Source organism: Haliaeetus albicilla, chromosome 8 (genome assembly GCF_947461875.1).
Source record: "Haliaeetus albicilla chromosome 8, bHalAlb1.1, whole genome shotgun sequence".
NCBI lineage: Eukaryota > Metazoa > Chordata > Aves > Accipitriformes > Accipitridae > Haliaeetus > Haliaeetus albicilla.
The window spans coordinates 43,154,734-43,180,676 of record NC_091490.1 but is presented as its reverse complement, the minus strand read 5'-3'; the positions used below and the strand labels follow the sequence as shown (position 1 = coordinate 43,180,676).

The 25,943-nt window shown below is 42.1% G+C and overlaps 2 protein-coding genes across 8 annotated transcripts; one reads left to right on the top strand and one right to left on the bottom strand.

Annotated features, from left to right (window-relative positions):
* Positions 1–899: 899 nt before the first annotated feature.
* Positions 900–8,235, bottom strand: ARMC6 (armadillo repeat containing 6). Of its 3 annotated transcripts, none has more exons than XM_069790442.1 (8): positions 8,139–8,235; positions 6,975–7,127; positions 6,445–6,527; positions 5,149–5,719; positions 4,516–4,661; positions 3,799–3,930; positions 3,147–3,284; positions 900–2,278 (listed from the first exon to the last, which is right to left on the bottom strand). In XM_069790442.1, exons 2-8 carry the CDS (start codon positions 7,093–7,095, stop codon positions 2,066–2,068), a joined length of 1,404 nt encoding a protein of 467 aa, XP_069646543.1. In that variant the 5' UTR covers positions 7,096–7,127; positions 8,139–8,235; the 3' UTR covers positions 900–2,065. The 3 variants fall into 3 exon arrangements, with proteins under 3 accessions (XP_069646543.1, XP_069646544.1, XP_069646541.1); XM_069790443.1 differs by having other exon boundaries at positions 8,108–8,210; XM_069790440.1 differs by lacking the exon at positions 8,139–8,235 and adding an exon at positions 7,680–7,850.
* Positions 7,971–25,645, top strand: SUGP2 (SURP and G-patch domain containing 2). Of its 5 annotated transcripts, none has more exons than XM_069790437.1 (11): positions 7,982–8,139; positions 8,795–8,916; positions 10,084–11,766; positions 12,716–12,833; positions 13,530–14,038; positions 14,222–14,333; positions 15,144–15,661; positions 16,576–16,640; positions 17,303–17,439; positions 20,805–20,925; positions 21,117–25,645. In XM_069790437.1, the coding sequence occupies exons 2-10, from the start codon at positions 8,802–8,804 to the stop codon at positions 20,923–20,925; spliced, it is 3,378 nt and encodes a 1,125-aa protein (XP_069646538.1). In that variant the 5' UTR covers positions 7,982–8,139; positions 8,795–8,801; the 3' UTR covers positions 21,117–25,645. The 5 variants fall into 5 exon arrangements, 4 of the variants coding, with proteins under 4 accessions (XP_069646538.1, XP_069646537.1, XP_069646539.1 ...); XM_069790436.1 differs by having other exon boundaries at positions 7,984–8,139; positions 24,009–25,645; XM_069790438.1 differs by lacking the exon at positions 7,982–8,139 and adding an exon at positions 8,210–8,348 and having other exon boundaries at positions 24,009–25,645.
* The last annotated feature ends 298 nt before the right edge of the window (positions 25,646–25,943 follow it).

The following is a 25,943-nucleotide window of genomic DNA, read 5'->3' as shown; positions in this document are numbered from 1 at the left end:
GCGGCGGGAGAGGGAGTACGGTGCGCGGGGAGTGGCCGCGCGTCCGCAGATAGGCGGCGGCGGCGGCCAACCGGTGCCGGGAAGAGGAGGGGCTGCGCCGGCCGGAGGGAGGGCGGAGCGCGGTATGAAGTGGGTGGAGAGGGGGAGGCGGGGCGCGCCCGGCGCAGGGGCGCGCAAATCCCGCGCAGGGCCCTGCCCCGCTCTACCTGCCTTCCCCCGGCTGCCCGGGTCCCCACCACCACCTCCCCGGTCCCTGGGGCAGCGAACCGTGCCAGACCCCCGTGCCATGCCCGGTCCCGGTGTCCCAGAGGGCAGGATGCCGTGCCCGGGCTGCAGCTGCGTCCCAGCTGCGCTCTGCCCGACAGCCCCCTTCACCCCGGGTCGGTCCGTTCCCCACAACCCCGTCGGGTATTAAAACCAAGATATTGCAGCTACAAGCAGCTCAGCGTTATACCAATGCTTATTTAAAGCAGAAGGGAGATAAATCCAAGCTTTCCTGCCACTGTGGTGGAACCCCATGTTTGATTCTCCCACATTAAGCCTTGGTGCTGCTTCTCACCCACCCAAGAGCTAGGCTGCACCCAACGTGCTCCCCACAGCAATCAGGCTCTCTCTCCAACACAGGGCACCCACAGGACTTAGGACCTCAGGGTCTCTTCATCAGCTCTTCTTGGCCACTCTGCCACAAAGGAGAGGGGCACCTTCACCGGAGGAGCTTGGCGAGGAGGTCAGAGCAGCACTCAAAGACACCGAGTTTCTCGCCCAGCAGGAAGAGAGGAGACCCAGGCAGCCTCTCCTCAAACACTCTCACGGGGTTAGAGGCCTTTGAAGAACAGAATGACCTTTGCTATCTGCTGGCAGATAGCGTGGGGCCAAAGGAGGCTTTACTTACAAACTCATCACAGAGGCATTTCCACCACCTTTCTTTTCCTGCCTCAAAAAGGCTCCATAAAGAGCCAACCACCCTTGTACATTTTTATGTTTTATAGGGTCAACATTTCTACAGAGAATATCACATTAGAAAACATCCACTCAAACACAACATCAGTAGCAGCGCAGGAGGAAGGTTCAGGACCAGAGCAGGGCTAGTAACAACACAGCCCAGCAAGAAATAGGGGCACACAGAAGCCTTTAGCTGAGCCTTCAGATCCTTTCTGGATGTTTCACCTCCCCTGTTTTGCCCCCAGGTCCACAGCTGCCTTCAGACCATGAGGCGCACGGCCTCTTCATTACAATTACAGCACCCTTGGATTCAGGGAAGCACCGCCCTGCTAAGAGATAACCAAAGCGCGGGCTCCCTGGTGCTGGCTTCCTGCTGTGTGGTACCACTGCTAGTTTGTCCCTGCTTTGAAACTGCCATCCTCGCAAGCAGTCCCCTCCCTGCCGCCCCAACTTGCTCATCTCGCTGAAAGAGAACATGAACTCTCCTCCTGGATGCAAATGGCAACATCAAAGTACGTTGCTTTGGGCCACGCTATCCAAAATGCTTACTTTGCTTTTGTTTAAAAATGTTATGTTGGCTGAAAATCCAAACTGAAGCAGCAACACAGAATATGGTCAGCAGTAAAATAACAGCAGAATAGTACAACAGGACAGAACACATTCACAAATGATGGGATTTCTCCTCATCCATCCCGTTAACCAGATCAGGCTGCTAGCCTCCATCGGCAGAGAAACAAATCAGAACCAGCTGCCATGGTACGTACCAAACTCCTATCAGGAAAGAGCCACTTTTGCTCTTCCTGTATAGAACAGAGCATGTGGAAACAGCCCCGTTCTGTACACAAGGAACATACATAACAACAGGGGGGAGCAGATCATCTTCAGGCATTAGATGATTCAGGGAATGATTACTACACAGAGTTGATTTGCTGCCTGTGAATGCATAAAGCCGTTTCAGCTGTAGCTCCCAACAGAAAGTTCACTGCAGCCTCACAAGCCAGGCATTTGCTTCAGATATTCCAGTTCAATGTAACTGCAAATTAATCCATGCCACTTTGTTTTCCCCCCTTAGGTTTCATGTACATAGATGTCTTGAAGCTTCATGGCTCAGTGGAGTGGAGATTCACTGAGCTAGGCTTCCCTTCTGACCTGTCCACAGCTCTCGGAGCTCCACTTTGCAGCCAAGATCCCGCAGTGCGGCTTTGGCCACGTCATCGCAGTCCCTGTGTGTTGCACGAGCTTCTGTTATTAGGTTCTCAGCTCCCATCTCTAAGATGGGCTGAGAAAAGTCCCGGCTCCGGGAGACCAGGTTGCGGATCAGCATGCAAGCCTGTTTCTGAGGAGAGAGATAAATGAGAGATATTAGCATCTTTTGTAGGGAAATACCATCCGTGTAGGATGCTGGCACACACAAAGCAGAACTGGCTCCACATAAAGAACCTTTTCTGGGCAACTAAATGTGAGATGCTGTAGACAGCAACAAACTATTTCCTGGAAGAATAAATCCATGGACAAAAGCATGGCTGCTATTTCACATTGAAGTTTATACAACAAAACCTCCTGCTTCTGTGAGAACCCCAGCAAATCTCAAACACCAGCCAGGCAATCCCAAGTATTTCTTTAAAGAACGGCTAAGACAGAATTCTCCAATTACAGCAGACTCATCTTTCCATCGCCTTGTATGCTGTTCCAGGCACCTTCCCTGGCACTTAGCTTAAACTATTCTTTCAGAAAAATATTGTCTATGGTATTTTAATACTCTGGAGAGCAGAAAAGCAGACGCAGAGCCTACCGAGACTTGCATGAAAACCAGAGGCTAACTTCTTGCCATGTAGGTGTTTTATTCGACTTTGGAGAATAGATGGCAATGTCTCTTATAGGACAGATAACATCATAGCACAGGGTGGGTCTGAAAGAGCCTATCCTTATCCTGCTCTGTGAAGGAGGGGGAGGAGAAGTAATGCCTGGAAGAGAAGCATGGCATTCCACAGTCGCTTGAATTCAGGTGGGTTTGAAACCCAAACTAAATTTTGCTCCGATCACATCACAGTGACAGATGTAGGGAGTCCTGCATTTAGATGCTGCATTCCCAACATACTCAGAACCTTTTGGTATTTGTCAAGTAAAGGACAAAATCCCAATGAAGTGGTGAGCACAGCCAACACCAATCCTGAATAAATAATCAAGTGCTCTGAGGCAAATACCTGTACAGCCACTTCTCGTGGGTGTGCTTTCATGGCCTGAAGAGCTGCCAACGCCCCTCCACCTTCCATGATGACATTACAGTTCTCGGGTTTGCGCAAAGCCAACATGCACAAGGCTGCACAACCTTGCTCACAGATCTGTAAGATAAAGAGACACTCACTGGCTGAAAATGTTGCTTTAAGGAAAAAAGTGTTTGGAGTTTGTTTCCTTTTCTGGCAGTTTTTAAATTTTTTTTTTTTTTTTTTTTAAGTTTCTTCCACTGAAACATCCTGCTTCTCTGGCATGTAAAGCAAGTTTTACACCCAGAGGTGCAAAACACTGTATCCAGTATCCATCTGATTCAGGAACAAGAAAAAACCCTAATATATTAGAGTGGACATACCTTTACATTTACACAAATATTTGCCAAAGCATGCACTTAACCACTCCACAACAACAGGATGTTAAAGGTTTAATCAATTGCTCAGTTGCAATCATTTAATAACTATACTTAGAATGTATCTGCTCTCAGCATAAGTGGTTTATCACAAGTCAGAGCAACGCTGTGGGTTGCTCCCTACACAAGACAGGTTACACTGCTACATTATGCAGCCCAAACCTGATCTCCATTCCCAGCCCCGGAGGGACTCCATTAACCACTTAGGTGCGTACCTGAGGGTTGGCAAGGTGATGGCTTATAGCGAGTACAATGAGGTCTGTTCCCCCAGCATTAACGATGGCATCTTTCACGTCGTCATTACCTGCAACTGCTCGGATGGCGCTCAGCACCTGCTTTACCACGTCCTGCGTTCATCAAGAAAAAACAGCTCAGAAAGCTGCAGAGAGAGTTTTACAGGCTTTTGAAAACCAACCAGAACATCCCCCAGCAACTCCATTCAAACAGTTGTCATTCCCAGTTTTGAACAGCAACGCTATTCTCAGTCACTCACACCTCAGATACACTTTCTTGCTAGAGTAAGAAGGAACCTTGTTAAGTTTGGCAGAGGTTTTCAACGAAGCTTAAAGAATCAAACATCAGCCCTCTGGGACTTGAACATCTAAATCCTCTTGAATCTCTTCTAGCTAGATTGATGGAAAACCAGAAGCTCAGCTTTTCTGGGAGCAAGCACAGTTCTGCTCATGGAGCGTGGAGGACAGAGGAAGTAACTATGAGCAAGGGGCTCAGAATTACTGTGTTCTTGTCTGACAGGGCACATGTGACCTAGTTCCATATATAAGGCTGTAAATAGGGATCAATGGTTGGGGTTTCAACCCTAACTGCACCTAAAATAATGCATAGTCTAAGGCCCATTCACAGCCAGGACTTTAAACTAAAAAGCACACCCTGCTGCATTACTTCCACTCCCAAGTACACTTTACATTGCTCACCGGATGGTCAATGCAGTCAGCCAGTAGAGCCACCATAAAATTTAAGCCACCAAGATCCACAATTTCTTGACAGAATTCATTCCTGACAGAGAGGCGAGAAAGGGTGGCACACAGTTCACTGAGAACACTGGAGTTATCTGTGAATGCTGCAGAGGAGAGATGATGAATGGAGTAACTATGAGCAAGGAGGGATGCCACAGAATCAAGGTGTTTCACTTTGCTTCATTAAAGAAACACAGGAAACAGTGTATTTCACTTTCTATATTAAAACAGCACAGATGACGTCCTGTTCACTCTGTGTCTAGACTGAGACAGAACATCTTTTCTTGGCAAGAATGCAGCACCTCAGCAGGGATAATGTGCCTGTAAACCTGCACTGGGCTGTAAAACACTTCCTAGACAGACTGACAAAGAGCTCTGATAACTGCCACCTTGGTGCTGCTGCTAGCCTCTGGAGAGGACATATTATTTTTCTCTCTCGGGGCATATTTCATCAAAAGAATTAAACATCACTTTAGTGGGAAATTTCTGAATCATCTCTGGGGACCTTCAAGTTACGACAAAGCGCAGTTTTGAGATAAGAAAGCACAGATGATTCAAAATTAGGATCAACAATCATGGGGTTAATTTTACCTTTTGCAGCTTCGATGAGGACTCTCAACCCATCATTTTCCAACACAATCATTTTAGCATGATCATGAGCATGACCAAAGGGCACACGGATGTCATCATCAAACGTCATGACCCTGAGCGCTGAGGAGGCCGTTCGGACGACATCAGCACTGTCTCCGTGCTGGACTATAGCTCCAGTCAGAAGTGGCAGAACCCCACCTTTCACAAAGTCCTGACGATTCTGCTCATGTTTCAGACAGGCATGCCGAATGCATCGGATCCCAGCCAGCGTCATTTCCGCATCCTCCCTATATTCCTTCAGAGTGTGTAGCAGTAGATCCTGGCCAGCGGAGTCAAGTAGGTCTGGCTGCCCATCCAAGATGGCAGACAGTGTATAAAAGGCTTTCAGCATTAAATTTCTGTCTCCTGAAGCCAACTGGCAGGCAGAGAATACCACAGAATAGGCACCATTCTGCCCAGCCAGGTAGCGGAAAGACAGCTGTTCTTTGCACTGATCAGTGAAGACCACTAGCTGCTCAGCCATCTCAGCAAGATCAGAGTCAGCAACAGCTCTCCCAAGGGAATCTAAAGTCTAAAGAAGAGAACAATAGTTAATTTTTGATCTGAACTGTGAAGGAACAAGAGCAGTTCTTTATAGTCATTCAAATTTGTTTATTTATAATAATAGTATTCTCTTAAATTTAGAATTAGTTTGACATATCTAAGAAATGGCTGTCTTGAAGAGCAGCATTTTGTCTTCACGCACAGAACCCTTAGAGGAATCTGTACTTCTGCCATCACTGTCAAGCCATCACTGCATGCCAGTCTGACCACCAGTGGGTGAACTGGGTCCAACCAGCACAATTCACAGGGGTCAGTGGTGCGCATGAATATTTTTAGTCTTGCTGGAGAGGGATCATATTCAATCTTTTCACCTACCCTCAGAAGAGCTAGCTAACAGCTACCACTTAGGTAACTTGTATTTCTTTCATTAAAGTTCTTCTGTGCTTTAACTTTACCTGACAACAGGAGAATCTGCTTCTAAGTTATGAAAGGCAGCCTCTCCATTTCCTAGGCAAGAAATGCTGGCATTTTGCTCTTTACACAGATACTTCCACTGAAAAGTGCAAGCTAGCTCTTTGAACTTTTATATTATTCCTAGTTTGCAGAATAGATGGGATTAAGTGCTTGTCGAAGAGCTCACAGAGAAATGGGACAAAGGCAGAAGTAGAAGGTATGTCTCATTATTCTCAGTCTATTACTTAAACTATTATATAACCCTGATCCTTAGAAGACAACATAAATTTGTGCTCCTACCAGCAAAATTTCATGCTTTTGCTTTTGACCATTTTCAGAGGCAGGCTGCCGCACAGCTTTCACAATATTGCTTAGGTCAACACCTAAAAGGAAAAACAAAAACAAGATTAGTATTAGTTACAGGAGCTTGGGTAAAATTTGTCAAGTTAACCACAGTCAACAAAGATGAACTTATTGTAAAGCATGGATCAATGTACAAAGATGCTGAAATGCTGCTGAAGTTCTAACTATAATGGTCAAATATGTCCTGGAACAAAGCTTCAATTCTAGCTAAATGTCAACTGGGAAAAAGAAAAGAGTTTAATTTCATTGACAAAATTGCACCCTGCAGTTTCACTCAAAGCAGTTTTTCAGTCATAATTACTCCATGAAACTAGGTTAGCATTAATAGCGTCTGTGTTCCACTTCGCAAAGGCTTCTTTTCAACACTGGATGATCGATCTTTGCATGCAGGTTCTCTTCAATTTTAAGACATGTAAAAACTCAGTCTGTAATAATCTGAACTGCAAAAGCAGATGAATTTACAATACCTTGGGACTCAAACTGCTGCACAGCTTCTCTCACAGCCTCTTCTGGATCCATTTCAAATTCTGTAATGTTTTCTTGCACTGCATCATCAAATGTTTCCTGCGCAATCTGTTTCGATCCCATTTTACTCGAATGGGATAAGCCGCCTCCTTGTCCTGTCATTAAAATAGTCCACAACTAGTTTTGGTGCAAAACCTTCTGAAGTTAATCAAAAACAAAGGAAGTGATCTGCTCTTTTTCAAAACAAAAGCACAGAACTCAAAACCAAAAATATATGGTCAAAGGGATGACTTTTTTTTTAACGGGCTGAAACATAGCAATTAAAAGCAATAAAAAGGAATGTCAGAGGCCCAGGATTTGGATCTGGAACCCGCTATTGCTCTGCTGCGGATGGGTGTGTTACCGTGACACGGCTCTCACTGCACCTCGCCTGCCACAGGCGCACGGTGGGCAGCCTGCCCGGACACACACGGTCCCGAGACCCCACACGCTCGAGGGCTAACACAGCCCAGAGCCCCTCGGCCTGTCTCTGTCCCCGTTCCCGCAGCGGGGCCCGGTTCATCCCCCTCAGCAGGCCCAGCCATCCAGCTGGATCCCGCCCCTCAGTCTTTCGGCGAGGCCTGCCCCGGAAAGGGCCCAGGAACCGGGAGCAGGTACTGAGGGAGCTCCCAGGCGCACAAAGGGCCTCGATTCTCCTCACAACCCACCTCAGTCCCTCGCCGCCCGCAGCGCCGCTCCCTGAGGGGCTCCTCCCGCCTGACAAAGAGCAACGCGCTGAGAGGACCGGCCCTACTCGGCCACCGTACACAGCCGGCGGGCCCCGCTTCCCTCCGGCCCCGCCCACCGCTGGCTCAGCCCTCTCAGTGCGCATGCACCAAGGCAAAAAGTCACGCCCATCCCCCTCACAAGAAAAAAAAAACCGCGGCGCGAAAAAGAACCCGGGCTGTCCAAGTGCGCATGCGCCCTCCCCGTAACGTGCTCCCTCGCCACACACATGCGGTCGGCCGCCCTTTCTGCGCATGCGCACTATGCGCGAGCCCGCTCAGGCCCGCCTTGCGGGGCAGCGGCCAGCCCGCCGCCCCGCCGCCAAAGCGGGAGACTGCGGGCCGCCCCCGCCCGTTCCCCTTCTGCTCACCGCGCCGCCCGACCGGGGACCGCGCCCTCACCGTTAGTACCGACCCACGCCAAAGCAGCGCTACCCCGAAAACCACCCGCCTTGAAAGGGATGAGGAGGCCGCGACGCAGGACCCCGCACTGCGCAGGCGCGGCGAGGGAGGAGGAAGGAGGGGCGGAGCGAACAGCGTCCCGCGGGGGCTGCTGGGAGATTCCCGTGGGGCGGGGAGGCTGCGGGACCGGGGCGGCAGAGCACCGCCTCGGTGAGGGCGGGGCCGGCTCCCGGCGGGGGGCGGGCCGCGGGGCGGGGCGGGGGCGGCTCCTCCTCCTCCTCCTCTTCCTCCTGCTCCCCCCCCGTCCCCCCCCATCCCTTCTCCCGGTGCCTGCGCGGGGCGGTGGGCAGCAAGCTGCCGGGGGGCGCCCGGTGAGGGGTGGGAAGCCCTCACGGGTGGCGGTTTTCCCTCACGGGTGGGGGTTTTCCCTCACGTTGCGTTTTACCTCAGGCTGGGCCGCCCCGGGTGGGGAACCGGGGGAGGGAGGGAGGAGCTGTGTCCGTATCCCCACGCTGTGTTCACGGGAATCCACCCGGGCCGAGCCTAGCGGCAGGGGGGTGTGGGGGGCGCCGGTGGCGTTAGGGGCTTGGCAGCGGGAGGACCTTTCCCAGCGTCCGTGCCCCGGTCAGGGACGGTATTGTGCTGTTTTGCTACAGGATAAAAATGGCCTCTCGGCGGATCACACGGGAGACGTTTGATGCTGTAGTGCAGGACAAAGTTAAAAGGTATCGCATGGACCGGAGTGATGCTATAGAGGACACCATCCATCATTTTAAAGGTAATGAAACCCGGGCATGACGTGCCGTGGATTACGCCAGCTATTCTGGTAACAGCTATGTCAGATTTCTTGCCTTCCATTTACGTATATTTGCTGAAAACGTGGACTTGTGCTGGTGTTTTTCCACATCCATTTTTATTTAAGAGGCTAATAGCTTGGTATGACTGACAGCGTTTCAATCTGGAATGCAAATTCCAGGCAAAAAAAACGAATTTTAAACAAAGGAATTCTGTTCAGGCTGCATCAGAGTGTGGGTCCAATTTCAGGGAGGTCTCCAGAGGCATCGCTGCAGGATGGAATTCTGTTGATGTCTGATAAGTTAAATAAATGTAGGAGTCCATTTGAAGCCTTTGGGTCTTTGCACTTCATGTTATTTTTGGAGAAAAAGCTAAAAGCAGGACATTAATCTCAGGAGTGTATACAAAACATGATCTGCAAATTCTTTTATCTTTTAAACATGGTATTTAAAATGTCTAGAAAAATAACCTGCATTACACTCATAGGAAATTGAGAGTTTTAAAATGAGACCTTTTCTGTTTTCTTAAAGTTGTATAAGCTCTGAAAAATCAATTATTTTAAATACTTAATTTATTCAAGTATTCTTTACTTTCTGAATGTAATTACTGGAATTAGGGAATAGGGATTCTTGGATACTTTGCAGGAAATTCTAGTATTTCTGACTTTAATGTTATCTTAGATAATTGTGTAGGAGTTTGTAGAAAATATGAACTTCTGTTCAACTGTGGAATTCCGATATTCAGTGTGGAAACAGAAAGTGCATACTTTTGGTATTTTTACATCTGAGAAATCTGAGTAGGGGCATTATGAGCACAACATTAGCATATTCCTAGACTGAGAAAGTTGTGAGCGAGTAGAAAATGGGGTTTATAGCAGAACTTGCGTTTCAGCTTTAGCGAAAGTAGAGTTTTTAATAAATTGTTTCGTCATGTGTGTTTAGGCATTGTTAATCATTTGTTGCTTTTTGCTTATTATGAATTATTCAACGTACGTAAGAACGCAGATGGGAATATCCTAAAGTTAGATATGTGTACTGTTCTTCAGAAGTTTTGATGTGTTGACTCTTGTAAGTGTCTAAATGTGTTTATGAAATTTTTTTCTTAATACTACTTGCAGTACATTGGTGTATTTATGTTTTTATCATTACAGCTCATTCAAGACCAGTCCCAAGACCAAGATATGAAGACAGTTTCCATGATGATGGAAGATACGCTCATGATAACGCCCAGCACCACCCACATGATGACTGGACTGAAGACCCTAGAGACGACTATCCAGGACCTTCTTATAGATCTGCTAGTCCTCTGATAAGGAAAGATAACTATTACCATGAACAGTACGGCCGCCCGGCATCTCGTGACCGGGAATTTGGCCGCCCGGCATCTCGTGACCGGGAGTATGGGCGTCCAGCTTCGCATGACCGGGAGTATGGGCGTCCAGCTTCGCATGACCGGGAGTATGGGCGTCCAGCATCTCGCGATCGGGAGTATGGGCGTCCAGCTTCCCATGACCGGGAATATGGACGCCCAACTTCCCATGACCGGGAGTATGGGGGCCTGGCTTCTCATGATCAGGACTATGGCCCTCCTGACTCTTGGGAATCCACCGGACCACATGAAACTGATTTTAGTTCTTCAGATATTTTAGGTGATTTTAGATCACCAGGACTCATGGAAGATGAATATGGCAACATGGAGAATCAGGAGTATGATGTAGACTTTGGAATTCAATCTGACAGTGAGTTCCGACCCCCAGTACGGAGGGGCAACATTGGCAGGGGAAGAGTTCTGCGAGGAAAGCGTATTACAAGGGGTGCTGTTAAAACTAAAGTATTCAAAGGAGATATCAAAACTCCCCTAAAGAAATGGAACACTAAAAAACTGCCACCAGGCCCTGATCAGAAGCCAGCTATGCAACCTGATCAAATGCCAGAAACTGCTGAACGACCTAACCAGAGGCCAGTGACCATCCAGCGGCCTAATCAAAAGTTGCCTCCACGACCTAATCAGAGGCCAACTGTAACAACCCAGAGACCTATTCTCAGGCTCCCAAAGCCTGCGCATGTTTTCAGAAATCTCAATTTTGACCTTGTGGACAAATCAGACATTTTTTCAACGTTTGGAATAGAAATTATAAAATGGGCTGGGTTTCATGCAATAAAAAATGATGCAGAATTTTCCCGGCTCTTTGGAGCTCTCTTTGAGCTAGAGACAGAAACCTGTGCAAAAATGCTTGCCTCATTCAAATGCTCCTTAAAGCCAGAACACAGAGATTATTGTTTCTTTACTATCAAGAGTTTACAACATGCTGCTCTGAAAACTCCCAAAGTGGACAATGAGTTTTTAAATATGCTATTGGACAAGGGTGCTGTGAAAACAAAGAACTGCTTCTTTGAAATTATAAAACCTTTTGATAAATACATAATGAGGCTACAAGACCGCCTCCTTAAAGGTGTTACACCGCTGCTTATGGCCTGCAATGCTTATGAATTAAGCATTAAGACGAGTGGTTTTGGTAATCCAAGAGAAATGGCAAGTGCTTTTGAGACCACTGTTTCTCTTTGTCGTAAGTCTTTAGCACTTCTGGGTCAGACCTTCGCACTAGCATCTGTTTTCAGGCAAGAGAAAATACTTGAAGCTGTAGGGCTCCAGGAAATGGCTCCAGCACCAACACTATTCCCAAACTTTGATGATTCAACGTTGTTTGGAAGAGAGTACATTGAAAACTTGAAGGCTTGGTTGGAGAAAAGTGGATATCCAATTCAGATGAAAAAAACTGAACCAGAATCCACTATACAGCTTAAAAAACCCTCTCCTGACACAAAAGTTAAAAGTGAGTGAACTGTTGTAAAATACTTTGCAGTATATAATTTCTTTATTTGTTGCTAGCATTTCATCTTAATTTTTATGGTTTTGTTAGCTCAGGAATTCCTAGTTCTGGGAATTCCATGAAAATCCCTGGCAGTGCTGAGGCAGGTAGTAAATACCATCTGTTGTAGCAATCACTTTCACCTTTGTGGATGAAAGCGTGTCTCCTTCCTCCCCTCTCCTGCATGTGCTCATACTTTAAATCTAGGTTTTTCACCTTGTGCCCTTGGCTGCTTCAGCTGCCCTACCCTCCAGCTTCACAACTGCAAGGTAGGGAGGCCAGGACCACAGCTGTAACTGGCTACATCATGGAGCGTATAAAACACATAAGCAAAGTTGGAGATGTTACCGCTACCACTTTTATCAAATGCAAGCATATTTCTTTGAAGTTGTGTATGTACAACCATCTAGAGGAATACTATCTCCTCTACTGTATTAGGCCATCTAGTTCATCCTCACTAAAGCATTCTTGCTCATTACTATACTCATCTGTTTTTCCCTAATTGAACTTCAGATATTTTCGCAGGGAGGTCTTGCAGCACCAACACTGAATGGCTAATAATTTGGAACCTACCCCTTCAGAGTAGTGTTCAAATATACTTATTTTGCACAAAATCCTTTTGGTGCAATAAGCGCTTGCCTTTTAAAGGATGGCTTAACTTGCCCAGGATGACAAAGGATGTTTCTTAAACCACAGCACTTCTCATAATAAACTGTTCTAGAATCTTGAGTTGAGAAAACAGTCAGAAAGTTTCCGAGGTTTCCATAATTTACTGTAGTATTAAGTGCAGCCTTTTTTGTATTAATATGTTGAAAAATTGCAAATGTCCGTGTCTCAAAGAATAAAAAAGATGACACATTGATATTCTCTTGATGAGAATAATATAATGACTGCATTTTATTTCTTCCTACAGCCCCACAGCGAGCTGATCGGAAAGTTGTAGATACAATTGAGCAGCTAGTGAATAGCATTGTTTCAGGAACCTTGTCTGCCAAAGAGAGAAACGCTCAAAAGAACTGTCCTGAATATTGGTAGGTTTGTTTGAACAGCATGTTGTAATACTACTTTCTGATGAAGATATTTGGAATATATTTAATTAAATTCAGTATTTCATTCAACGGGAAGATCAAAGCCTATTGTATATTTAATCAGACTTTTTGAAAATGTTTCCTAAGCTAATTATACTTCCTTATATCCCTGGAAATTGTACTGTTGCTTCTGTTCTGTCTAGTAGATCATGTTCCTTTTGATCTGTCAATAATGACTGTATGTCAATCCAAATACAAGATGTTAAAAGCAATATACATCTACGAGATGAAAATAGTAAGCAGATGTAGTTAATATAAACATACAGTAGGGTAACAGACTTACGGATCTAGTGTTCTATGGATAATGTTGGAAAAGGAAAGCTGAGACACTTCCTAGTGTAATGATCTTTTAATATGACAGTATCTCTTCATGTGTGAATTGCAGCATAGCTGATTAATTACTAGCCAAATGATTTATGTCAAAACCCTCCATCATTTATTTGCTTGGCATACTTACTGCTTTAGAAGTGGAGTTGGCTGTTAGTCCTGAGAAAAACCTATGCAGGCTAATGTTAATGTAGCAACTTGTGTATGCCCCTGGAAAAAAGGATCAATTGCTACTGAGTTTCTGATCTGAGACTTTGAGATTAGTTGTGCTTTCAGCTTAGGCTTTCATTTTATTTATATGATTTTATTTAGGTTCTTGTCTGATGAAGATAGTCTAGAATACAAGTATTACAGACTGAAGTTATCAGAGATGCAAAGGCGGACATCATCTGGAAAGGAAGCGGGTGGTGAGGGCAGAACACTAGAAGAATCTGCAACAGAATCAGTCAGGGCCATGTTGTATGCCAGGAAAGTCGCAAGTATTAAGAGAAGGCTATTTAAAAGAAAAAGGCTTGGAATTATCGCACAACATGGTATTCGAGGAAGGAAGGTGAGGAGAGCAACCATAGGGACACAGACGGTGCTTTCAGCTGGTACAGTGCTGAAGCACCAAGACAAGCATCTTCAAGGTTCAGTCCAGTCAAAGCCTTCTGTATCAGAAACCAGCCTGTCTGAGAAGAATGCTTCCCTTGATACAACCTCATCCTCACAATGTGCCACAAGTTCAGAGGTCTCTCTGCCAGCAGAAGAAAGGGCAGATTCTGAGGATTTATTAGCACCACCTGAACTTTTCCCACCATTGTCCTCTCAGTTCCCTGATGGTAAGTGAAGATTCAAGATTAGATTTTAAATTGTAAATTATATGAGAAAAGAATTGCATAGAATGTTCTGCTGGAAATTCTAAAAAACATTTAGCTAAAGTAGATAGTTCTCAACTGTATTGACCTTACAGTGATGCGGATTTTGTATGAAGCTACAGATAACGAGCATTCTGTTTCTTGCAGTGGATGCTAAAACAATGGAAACTGCTGAGAAGCTTGCCAAGTTTGTTGCTCAGGTAGGACCAGAAATTGAGCAGTTCAGCATAGACAACAGTGCAGATAACCCAGACCTTTGGTGAGTAACCTACACATTTGTCTGTGTAAATGGGCTGATAAGAAAAATCAGAATGCATCTAAACAATTACAAAGGAGATACTTCCTCTTATTGTTTGTTGAGATGTATGCTTTTATTCAATGTGTTTAGGAACAGAGGATTTTGAGCAATACTCCCTGTTGTCCTCCTCAGCACTTCCATTAATGGTGAATATCTGAAATACCTAAGAAAGAAAAACACTTCTCCCAAATGCATACATGCACTGATATGTATTTTTTTCTTTTATATTCTAAGTAATCAGCTTGCATCTTGAAATAGTGTTCTGCCAAATTATTTTCAACCTTCGGGCTTTTTTGTTGTTGTTTTTAAGTGAGGCTTTGATTACAATGGCCTAAGTGCTCTAGTGTAAATTAGCACAGCTTTTTGGTCATACTGTGCCAACAAAAATGGAGCCCTATATACACCTATTTCCACATAGACTGCATGACTGAAATTTGGAAGACCTGAATTCCCTTCTAAGGTCTGCTGTTTGCCTTCTGGGTCATCCAGGGCTAGCATCTTGTCTTAGATTCTCCATCTATATAATGAAGATAATTGTACTGACTTCTTTATAACACAGTCTGAGAAGTACTGATAAAAAGCAGTCTGTAAGAATTGAGGAGAATGATTGCTGTTCTTAGTACATGTTGTTGGGGAATCCTACAGTTCTACAAAAACACACCTGGAATGACCACTCAAAAAATTAATAAGAGATTTATTTCTACTGTCTTGCTTCATGCTGGCTAAAGAAAATCTCTCTCTGATACTATTTTCACTATAATTTTTGCTCAGGTTTCTACAGGATCGAAACAGTTCGGCTTTCAAATTTTACCGAATGAAAGTTTATGAATTATGTCCATCTATTAACTTCAATGCTGTGTCAGAAGCAACTGATGCTGGGGAAAGTGCTAAACCTGAAGACAGAAATTTGGATATTTCAGAAGAGGAAGAGGATGAAGAAGAAGAAGAGGAAGAAAATGAAGAGGAAGCTGAGTTTGAGGAGGATATCTCCCAGCCTTTGGAAGAAATGGAAATGGAGCAAGCAGAGGAGGGAGAAGAGGATGACATGTCAGCAGGTAGAAGTGTGGAAAACCTAGCTGAAGAGATGATTTCCAAAACGGGAGAGGAAATTTCAACAGGTGAAATACAGCTAGCCACCTCATCTGATGGTGCTATACCAAATCTGTCGACACAGGCATCAACTCCTGCTCCTGGTACCCTATTTCCTCGCAAACGAATCAGCAGCAAGTCTCTGAAAGTTGGTATGATTCCGGCATCTAAAAGGATTTGCCTCATAGAAGAACCAAAAGGTGAGTGTTACTTAAAAGATATTTTGTAGGTATTGGTACAGAACTCCTGATTTTTATGTGCTTTGTTACTGACTACTATTAGCTCAAAGAATTACATTTCTTTAACAAAAAAATGAATACAGTGTTCACTTTAAAAGTTCATTCAACTGACAAAGGAGAATCCGAATAAATTGTGTAACAGTTTTTGTATTATAGTGCAATAGCAAAGTTTGTGTCAAACATCATTCCTGAAATATTCTCTAAGTATATGTGAATGTTATCGTCTCTCTGCTGCTTAAAAAACTAACGTAGTAGTTTTTGCAGGGTTTATTTTCAGTGTATGGAGGGGTTAACAGACTTAAGTATAGCACTGAACATATTTTGAGTGTTTGACTAAATATATTTAGACTTTGGATTGGCCTGTCAAATTTTGTCACTATAGCCACAGTGGGGGTGGGTCATGATATTCTAAGAATTGAGAGATAAGTAGCTTAAAACTGATTCTATGCGCTCTGCAGCTATTTTAACAAATGTGTTGTCTTTGCATAATGATTTTTATTGGTGAAGGTTGTCATTTGTGATATGAAAATGATATATAATAACCTCATTTAAGTCCAGTCTGAATTTTCTATCAGAGTATTACAGAAGCTCAGGGAAATGAAAGATCTTACAGGATATCATCCATCAGCGTATTGCTGGCATGATATGTCCAAAACTAAATACGTGCATGTACTAAGTACCTTTTTTATTGTGGAGGGGAAAAAAAGGTCTTATCGTTTCTTTTCCTTTTTTTTTTTTTTATTCTGAACTTTCTTGTTGGTTCTGGGTTTAGACCAAGGCATTGAGTTAGAGTCCCACTTGACGTGTACTTTTGGAGTTCTGTATTAAAATTGTTTTTCTTTACAGCTGAATTTTGTCTCTTATTTGACTTGCAGTGCATGAACCTGTAAGAATTGCTTATGATAGGCCTCGTGGTTGCCCAGTTACAAAGAAGAAGAAGGTAAAGAACTCTTCTAGTTTGCCATTGCATTCTGAGAATCAACTGTCTTTTACAAGAGACAGCCTCTGAAAATGTGTCATTGTCATAAAATTGAATTAAGACCTGAAGAGCCTGATCCTGAAAAAGACTGGACTAAATCTGAGGAGAGCCATGGCTTCTGTTGTCTTTTAACTACCTGTGTCAAAATTAAACATTTTGTGATTACAACACTATTGAAAAGCTGTGTGTTAATCTTGTCTTCTATTTAAAAAAAATAATAATAATAATGCAATCAGTGCATTGCTGTCTGGAAAATACATTGTAATTATCCAGAACTGGTGAGATGTTATTTAACTGCTTCTGTATTTGTAATAGGGATTCAGTCATCAGATCATTCAATATTCTTTATTAAAAAACATAACTACCTTTTAAAATATGAAGGAGTATTGTTTGCTATTTTAATAATAATTAAACAGTTTGAGAACCTGAATTTTTTTTTTTTTAACTGGCAAGGCAGGTATTTACTCTTTGATAGACTTTTTCTGTGTAGCTAGTGAAGTGCTGCTTAGAAGATATTTCTGTATATCCAGAAATTCAAACACATTTAGTTTAGGGGGAGGCAGGATTTGAGGGATTTTTAATACATGATCTCCCTTTGTTTTTCTGTTTTTTCCTCTTCATAGAAACCAAAAGATTTAGAATTTTCACACAAGAAACTGACAAACAGGAATGTGGGCTTCCAGATGCTTCAGAAGATGGGCTGGCAAGAAGGACATGGCCTTGGTACACGAGGAAAAGGAATCCGAGAGCCTGTAAAAGTGTATGTAATGGGAACGCGCTACAGAAATTTCACAGCTCTGGAAAAGGCTGGGATTCTAGTAGTAACTATGTTTATCTAATCCATCTAGATGTGGCCAGTTCAGTTTTGCTTCCTTCCTGACGCTGGTCTCTGACCTCACTAAAGTTGAGCGTGGAGACTTAGCGCATGTTTCTGGCCAGGCTGGGCAAAGTCTGGTCTGGAAGGTGGCTGTTTCTTGCCATCCAGTTTGCCATTACTGAAGGCTGCAGCATGAATGCTGCAGTGTGCAGACACCTTCTAGAGATATATGGGTGCCCCTGTTCTTCAGGAGGTGTTTTTTGTTGTTTGGTGTATTTAGGTTTGTTTTAACACATAGTAGTATCCTAGGGTTCTCCTTGCTACCTCACCAGGCACATAATATATAAATAGACTTCAGGAATGTCATACACAGTACTCCTAGGTTTAGGCAACAAATTTTATTTTCACTCTAATTATGTGATTCATTCCACTGCATACTGAAAGAGGTAAGTGCTTCTGCCAGAAGGTAAGTGTGATTTTTCCTTTAAAATATACTTTTGGTTTTGAATCTTCATTTTGTCTTTTAAAGTTGCTGTACCCAGCATCCACTGCTGCTGCCAGCACAGAGAATGGATAATACCTCCCTCAACTCCCTGACTGAATAAGGAAGCAGAAACTATTTCTTTCTCTCTGAGCCCATATAACAAGCTTTCTAGTCCACACATGTAGTCTGTGGTTTAACAGTCTTCTTTCTCCAGGGATTTCTATGTTCTCTTCGTCCCTTGGACAGTACTGGTCATTTTAGTCGGTGGGATACTTAAGGTTTTTTGCTTTCTCTTTCCCTTAGTGCTCCCTGTGGTCCAGTGGTCATCACTGTATTTTCTGTATTTCTTTCTTCAGCAGCAAATGGACAATGAGAAAGCAGCTTGCTTCGCCTGCAGCCTGTTCACCAGTGTTAGAACTTGGTTCTTAGCCTCAAAAATTGTTGGGAACAAATATATGAGTAATTTTTTTGTTTCTGTAGCTCCTGGCACAAGTTTCGCTGCACAGCTAATCATGAACTATTTAATTGTATCTGGTCTGACAGTGAGCCCACCACATTCTAAAAGTTTCTGGCCATCTTTAAGAACTGCATTTTTTAGTATGCAAAAATAACATTTTTTTCAGCTTAAGTCCATTGCCATGTCATTCTTGTAGAGACACCTGCAAAGGGTAGTGAAGAACTGCTTTCTGTACCTCTTACAAAACTTGTTGACCTTTTCTGTAATGTAGAGAGAACTCCGTATTATTATTTTCGTGGTGTGCACCTCTCCTTAATTTCCTATTAAAGTCATTCTTTGGAAAATACTTTGGGACAATCTCAGTGAGGATGAAAGCAGTGCAATTTAACATTTTGCTCTCTCTTGTTAGTTGCTTTGATACAGTGTGTGTTGGGTTTTTTTCACTTGGTAATCTGTAACCTCTACTCTTTCTTCCCGTTTTGAAAACTACCAGCTCTTCTATTGATGACTTGTGTAAAAGTCCATGTGCTGTGTAATCTCATTCTCTGAGCAAAAGGGGATGAATTAATAATTGGAGAGACTCCAACTCTAGTGTAGAGCATACCTTGATCATTATGTAACATTGACATCTAAACCTGGTGTATTCAGGCACATCAGTTGTTACACAAAGAAACTTGAGGCCCTTTTTTGTTAGGAAAGCTTAAAGCTTGTCGTTGGCTATGAGAGCAAGTCATATTTGCAGGTTTGAGGAGATTTTTATTTACATTGGTGTAAACGATACATTAATTGAATGGTGACTCCTCATGGAAATGATAGGTCCAGAAATTTTAAATGGAGTTTCATGTTAGTCTTGTGAGCTGTTCCCTGTCTTGAGAACTAATTTGTCACAGCTATGGGTCTGACCAATTTTACAGTTCAAGTTTAAAAAAAACAGCAAAAAAACCCCAACCAAAACCCACACTCAAAGGCAGAACATTGTTATGGGATAGACCTTCCTCTGAGTAATTATGTCATGTCTTTGATTAGGTTTTTTTATTCTGAAAGTAATCTAGAAGAGGAACTGTGATATGAAGAGAAAAAAAAAATCTGTTCTTTCTGTTTGGAAGTATGAAGCAGCCATTGTGTAATGGAAACAGCAAATATAGTGAGCCTGCTTCAAACAGGTCATACTACAAAAGATGAAAAAAAGCAAAGTTTTGGGAGGTCTTTTAGGTGACTTTACTTTTAACCGTAATTTAAAACATAACTTCACTTGATCATACAGCTGCCAAGTCAGACTCTGTACCATTCAGAAGAAAAAACAGCACCCAGGGTTTCTACTGTGGACTGTAAAGTTGAATTTGCTTTTTAGAGTCTGTGAATATTCTTTTAGAATTGCACAACAATCTACTTGGCTTAAGTGGACCTATTATTACGGAAATTGGTTAAGAATAATTTTTCTTTTTTCTACTTAAGGTCCTCAGATTTTACCCTGTAGCACAGCAATCCCAATTTCAGTACATGGGGCAATCTAAATTTTCTTACCTCACGTAATGAAATCTTTAACAGATAATACTAATGTAACTGACCTGGAGGATAAAACTGGCACAGAGGATCATTCCTGTGGCTGAGGTTTCATTAATCTTAGCTTTGTAATGTCTACATTCTAGGCACATAGCCTGGAGAAAGAGATGGGGTTTAATTATTTGTATCTCTGCATTCTTGTGGGTCATCCTCTCCATCTATTTCCAGGGCAGAAAGTTGTTTTGATATTGTTGAGGCCTGTCTGCTTCTGTTGGCATGTTTGGATGAAGAGAGAGGAGTTAATGACTCGTTTTTCTTGGAAGGGCAGGAGCTCCAGGTTTTGTCTATGATCCGTGTCCTAGAAGACTTCAGCTTGCTTTGGGTGCTAGAAATTTTAAACAAGCAGCTTAATGTTCCCTTGGTAAAAATTTCATCTTTTATCCAGAGTTATGTGGTGTTTTCTACTCATTCCTCAAAGTGTCTGACTTGTGTCATTTTTGAAATTTAAGAAACAAGGCAGTTTTTGGCATCTTTTCAACAGAAGATCCTATCTACCATGAATAGAGTGGTTAAAGTTCATGTAAGAATTTGATCTGCTAGATGACTATATCTTCGCTGCTCCCTTAATATCATAGGAGCATTTTCTGCTGGTGGGTATTTGCATGTGTAATGGGAGGTGGGAATTGTTTTATAGTTGATCTGGTATGCCAGGTACCAAGCCTCCACTCCCCTTCTCCCCCAAATGAAGCAGAATTACTTTCCACTTGAATTGTGTCTATGTTGGAAGCTATTGTTTAGATCTCTTATGCACATCATCAAATGTAACAGAAACAGAGTGTTCTAACTATTCATTTTACTCCCTAGGGGTGCTACCTCTGCAGGGGAGGGCTTGGGTGTTGCAGGGGAAGAAAATAAAGAAGATGCATTTGATGTTTTCCGTCAAAGAATGATACAAATGTACAGGCAGAAAAGAGCAAGTAAATAGGTATGTGCAATGGACACGTCTGGTTTATGAATTCCTGCAAACATTAAAATACTAGGGCTTTTAAAATCTTCCTTTATGAAGAAAACGTTGCTGTTTCCATGAGTATATCTGGCTTCTTAACATTTTATGAGAATCCAGACCTACGTTGAATTGCTTTGAACTGCTGAATTACCCCAAATCTTACTTTCTAGGTTTGACATAAGAGACTCGCTCGCTAGAAAGTGCACGGATATGCAAAGGCTGCTGTGTGAAAGATCTTCAGCAGAGTATGCCAGTATGAAGAACACTTTGTTCATTAGTAGTGGACTTGAATACTAGTGTATTAAAACATTTTCCAAGATTAAAGTTAGTCTTGTATTTAATTGTGCAAGCTAACAACTTGGATGTCATCTTCTGAGGAAGAAACAACTGATTTTGTTCTCGGAAGTGCCTGTTTACCTCTCTCTTTGGCCAAGTTTGCCTGTTTTGTGATGAGATGGCTTACCAAAAAACGGCATAAGCAACGTGAAAAATCTGACTAACCTGGTTTGGCTCTGATCCTTTCTGAAGCCAAGAACCTTCTCAAATTCAGATCTTGCAAGGCAGTTCAGATTTTATTATACTACATTTTGTTCATGGGCTGATCTTCTGATCTACTTCTGGAGTCTGCATAAAGCAGTTTCCTCCATACGCCAATTTTAAGAAGAGTCTACCTGCGTGCTTATTTTGTATAGGCTTCTAGACTTTCAGTGTAGGATGAATAACTGAGTTCATCTGAGTCTGAGAACACTAAACTCTTGCTTGAAAACCTCAGCTGCTAAGGTTTTTCTTTGTAATGAACAAGTAGTACATATTTCAAGTGTACTTTTTGTTTTTACACAAATTTGCAGCTCTTCTCCAACAAATTCTTGAATAATTTCTTTCCTTCTCAAAGAAGTTTAAGCCATGAGCAGGTGTGATTCATGTGTTTGCAGAAAATACTGAAGAAAATACTTGGAAGTCAGATATTTGGAAGTCACCTGGAAGTGGATCATCAGTTTTACAAGACCATCAGTTTAGAATCATTTCTGTTTCTATTAAGTATTTGCTTTGCAGAAGTTCTTTTCTTGAAAAATCTCAAGAAATAAGACAAAAAGCTTGTACTTTTAAGGGACTATTCCAGAACTTACTGAAAGAGAAGACTGGATTAATCTACTGTGCTTCAACAAAAAGCATTACCTAACTGCTTGAAGCAGCTCTGAAGACATGAAAGATTTAGCAGTGTTACCACAAATAAACATTCAAGGTCTGATCATTCATCTTTTTCCGACTTGCACATCACTAAGGGATCTGTGACTGGATTACTGAAAATGATAGAATTTAATATTGCACTTTTTAGTGTACTCATTCTTCATCATTACCTTTCTAAAACTAGTCAAAAGTCTTCACTTGACTGTTATAGTACCAAAACCTACTTTGCTGAAGTTCTCTTGAAAGAGTTGATCTTGAGCTGACGCATGTTTTGCTTACTAGCAGTGAGTGCTGTCTTGCTGATGTTTCCATCCTGCACCATGCTTCTTGTAGAGCAAAAAGCTTGTGGTACACCACTAATAGCACCCCACAGTAATGTGGCATCATCTCAAGTTCCTAACTGACAAATATGCAAGAAAATGTGTTCTTCAGTTATCAACTTGCCTGTGCCTGCTGTTTAAAGAACAAAATTATATTCTTTCTCCATTACAAACCCTGCTGGTTGAAAGGGAGTGTCTTCATTTTCATTCTATAGCAACAAACTTTTCCTTGCTTATAACAACCAGTTTTAGTTTATGAATGCAAGTTGTGGGGTTTTTTTCTTACTGTGTGGGTCTTTGAAACCATAAGAAACAAAATCATGTTGCAGTGTAATTTTCTGATAGCTCAGTTTTAGTTGCCTTGAAGCATATAATCACTAAATAAAACCATGATGGCAGGTATAGAAAAGTATGCTGGGAGTTCTGTTTTTCCATGAACATCACATGTGTCTTCACCTTTACATTACAAGAAGTTGAAGCATGAAGGCTATAACTACAAATAAGTTTATCTGGTTATCACACTTGATTAAAGACATTTGATAGCCCAGATGTTTCTCATAGGCTTTACTTGGAGGTGTTTAAAATCCTTAAACATTTTGGACCAGAGGCTACTTGAAAGATCATTGATTACAGTATTTGGCAGTGTATGCTCACCTCTAAGTTCCTATTTGGGTATGTTCTTCACTGCCTCTCTTTCTTTCCTGTGCATAATTAGCAGTTACACAGTGTAAAACTTGAGCCTTTCAAAAAGGAGATCTATCAGTCACAGTCTGTTTTAGAATGACACTCTGGAACCAATATTGTTGGCCTCTGGTTTATGTCTCAGACCCATTCAAAAGGGTTTAGCTTTTCTTTTAGTTTCATTGATGAAGCTGCCAGTGTTGCTGCTCACAATTTTTATTTCCCTGCAAACTTCACCTCTTCTTTCACATTTACATTTTGGAAGGATTCTTGATTATATGTTACACTATTTGCAGAAAGGCACAAGGCAAAGTGGAGTTTCATGCTAGATTGAAATCCACTCTCTCACACTCAGATCAGCATTCTGCGCTGCTCTGATTTAACCCGAGTTTGTTGGGCATAGTACCATTTGGGGTGCATTTGCTAAACACCTACTTATCCAATCTGGGAGAATTGTTGGTATCCAGATTGGAAAATGGTACCATCCTTTCTGAGTGCAATTCAATTTAGAGTATAATGCTGTCTTGAGAATAAAGGTGAACACTGGGAAAAATCTTAATCTGCTACCCTGGATGACTGTAGTATGGTCTGTCTTTCTTGTGCCAAACTTTAATTTTGGACAAGATATCACCAGAGCAGTACTGGTGCTGAGATTCCAGTGTTGCTCTCAAGTGGGTTACTGTCTGCCACTTTATCTTGTTTTACCAAGAGATGACCTTACGCTCCTTTTGCAAAAGGAATTCCCTTTTAGTTTTGACCTGCTTTTGCAGGCAGCTCTGATTTGAAAATTTTAAATACTTGTACATGTGAAACATTTGTTATGCAGATACATTGCCTTGTTTAAGTTTACTAGCTTCTTTTCTGTTATTTTAGTTCCAGGCTCTCTTCCATGAAGACTGCAAGCTTCAGTGAACATTTTAACTAACTTCAGTGGTGTGTCTACTGTCTTTTGGTTGTTTTTTTGCCATTAATCTTGTAGAGCAGCTTGCTAGTTTCTGTTCCGTGCAAATTGGCAGTAGTGCTAAGCTAGTAACAATTAGATGCTTATGTTATTGGGTAACTGACATTTCTTTTCAGTGTAAGTAAACATGTTAGCATTGTTAATCTTTTAATATCTGCAATAAATGTAGAACTAAACAATTTCTGGTTTAAATGTTTTGCTTGTGAATTTGGCCATTTGTAAGAGATATGCATCATTTTGGCACTAAAAAGTGGAATTGAGATTATGCAGTGTTATATTAGTGTAAAGCAGGATTTTATAGTGTATGAGGGAAGGAAGGTCCCTCTGTTTTCTGTGCTGCTAAATGTCTCTGTTGAGAATACCCACTAAATCATTTCTTAGTTACTTTTTCATGTGGCTTCTAGCACATTAAATCCATACACAACAGTGTTACTTTCCACACGAATGCCAAAACCATTGTGCCCCAGTCAGAATGCAAGAGTTTTACCCTTTCACGTATCCCAGGAATTAGTTGTCTCTCTGATTTTCTTGGTGTACTGACTTTAAAACAGCAAAACTTTCTCTTTACGTATGTGTGTGGTTTACTGTTGCCTTTAAATTAAAATTCCTTTTTTAGACAGGATATGAGGGGGAAAATTGCAACGAACTGAAATTTAACACTTGTGCAGCCGCCTTCTATGGAGAGGTAAAGTGAGAGTATTCATTTGTGAAAGATACCAGCCAGGTCTCCTGTCCCTTGCTTTTATACTGACAGCTAGGAAAAGCTTTACAGAGGCAAGTTCAAGCCCTGGCTACACCTTTTTCCTCCTTTTCCTTCAAAAATTTATTATGTGTAAGGACCTGGTTCTAGAAGAAAGGACATTTGCTCTCGTTGAAGAGAAATGAGGAGATCCCCATTTTGGGGGAGGTGCCCTAACAGTAAGAGAACTACAGTCAATAATACACTGTTTGGAGTAATTGTGTTGGACTAATAGAGATGTTTTCTTTTTTTTTTTTTTTTTTTGCCTTCAAAGCTCTTCTTTGGTGTAATACCAGTGACATTTTTCCTATTTATTTTGGGTTTGGTTTTGTTGGGTTTTTTTTAGAAGACACTACAGCATCCTTAGCGTGAACACTTAATCTGTGCAGAGATGTTATTTCACAAAATCAATGTACAGTATTTTTTTCTATTGATATTCCATTCTGCTTTAAAGTTAATCCTGATGTATTGTGCCCAAAGAAAGTCTGGACTCAGAAATTCAAATATTGTTATTTTGGATTGTTTTCTATCCTACAAGCAGGTATATTTTCTAATTAAAAATGAATTCCTGAAAGTCCTGTATCATCTTTTAATTCTGCATATCTCATGACTGAGTGGCCAATCACAACCAGACTGTAGATTTGAGCAATAATAAACACCTTAAATGAGAATATGCTCAAAGAACAATAGGGTACTTCTGAAATAAATAGTTTTTGTGAACCTTGTTAAGTAGGTAACTTGCTGAATTGCAGCAAGTGTGGAAAATGTTTGCATTATCTGTGGGCAATAAAGTTACTGCTGTTTAAGAAAGCGCTAGCACGCAGTGTGTTCTCTTCAGCTTTTTGTGCCTAATTCATGTCATTAGAAGGTTGTGTTCATTTCCTTGAAAATTATCTCCTAGGCAAGACTTTGCTTTGAAGGGGAAGTCATATTTCGTTATCCTGCCACCAGGTAATAAAGCAGCAAATACAAAGCAACAAAATCTAATTTTTAAAACAGTTCATTATAGACTGTTTGATTCGTGGGGTTAACAGAAGTTCTATCTTGGAACAGTTTACAAGACCTATTTCAGAAACCGGAACTATTGTTGGATGGGAAGTAAGAATTT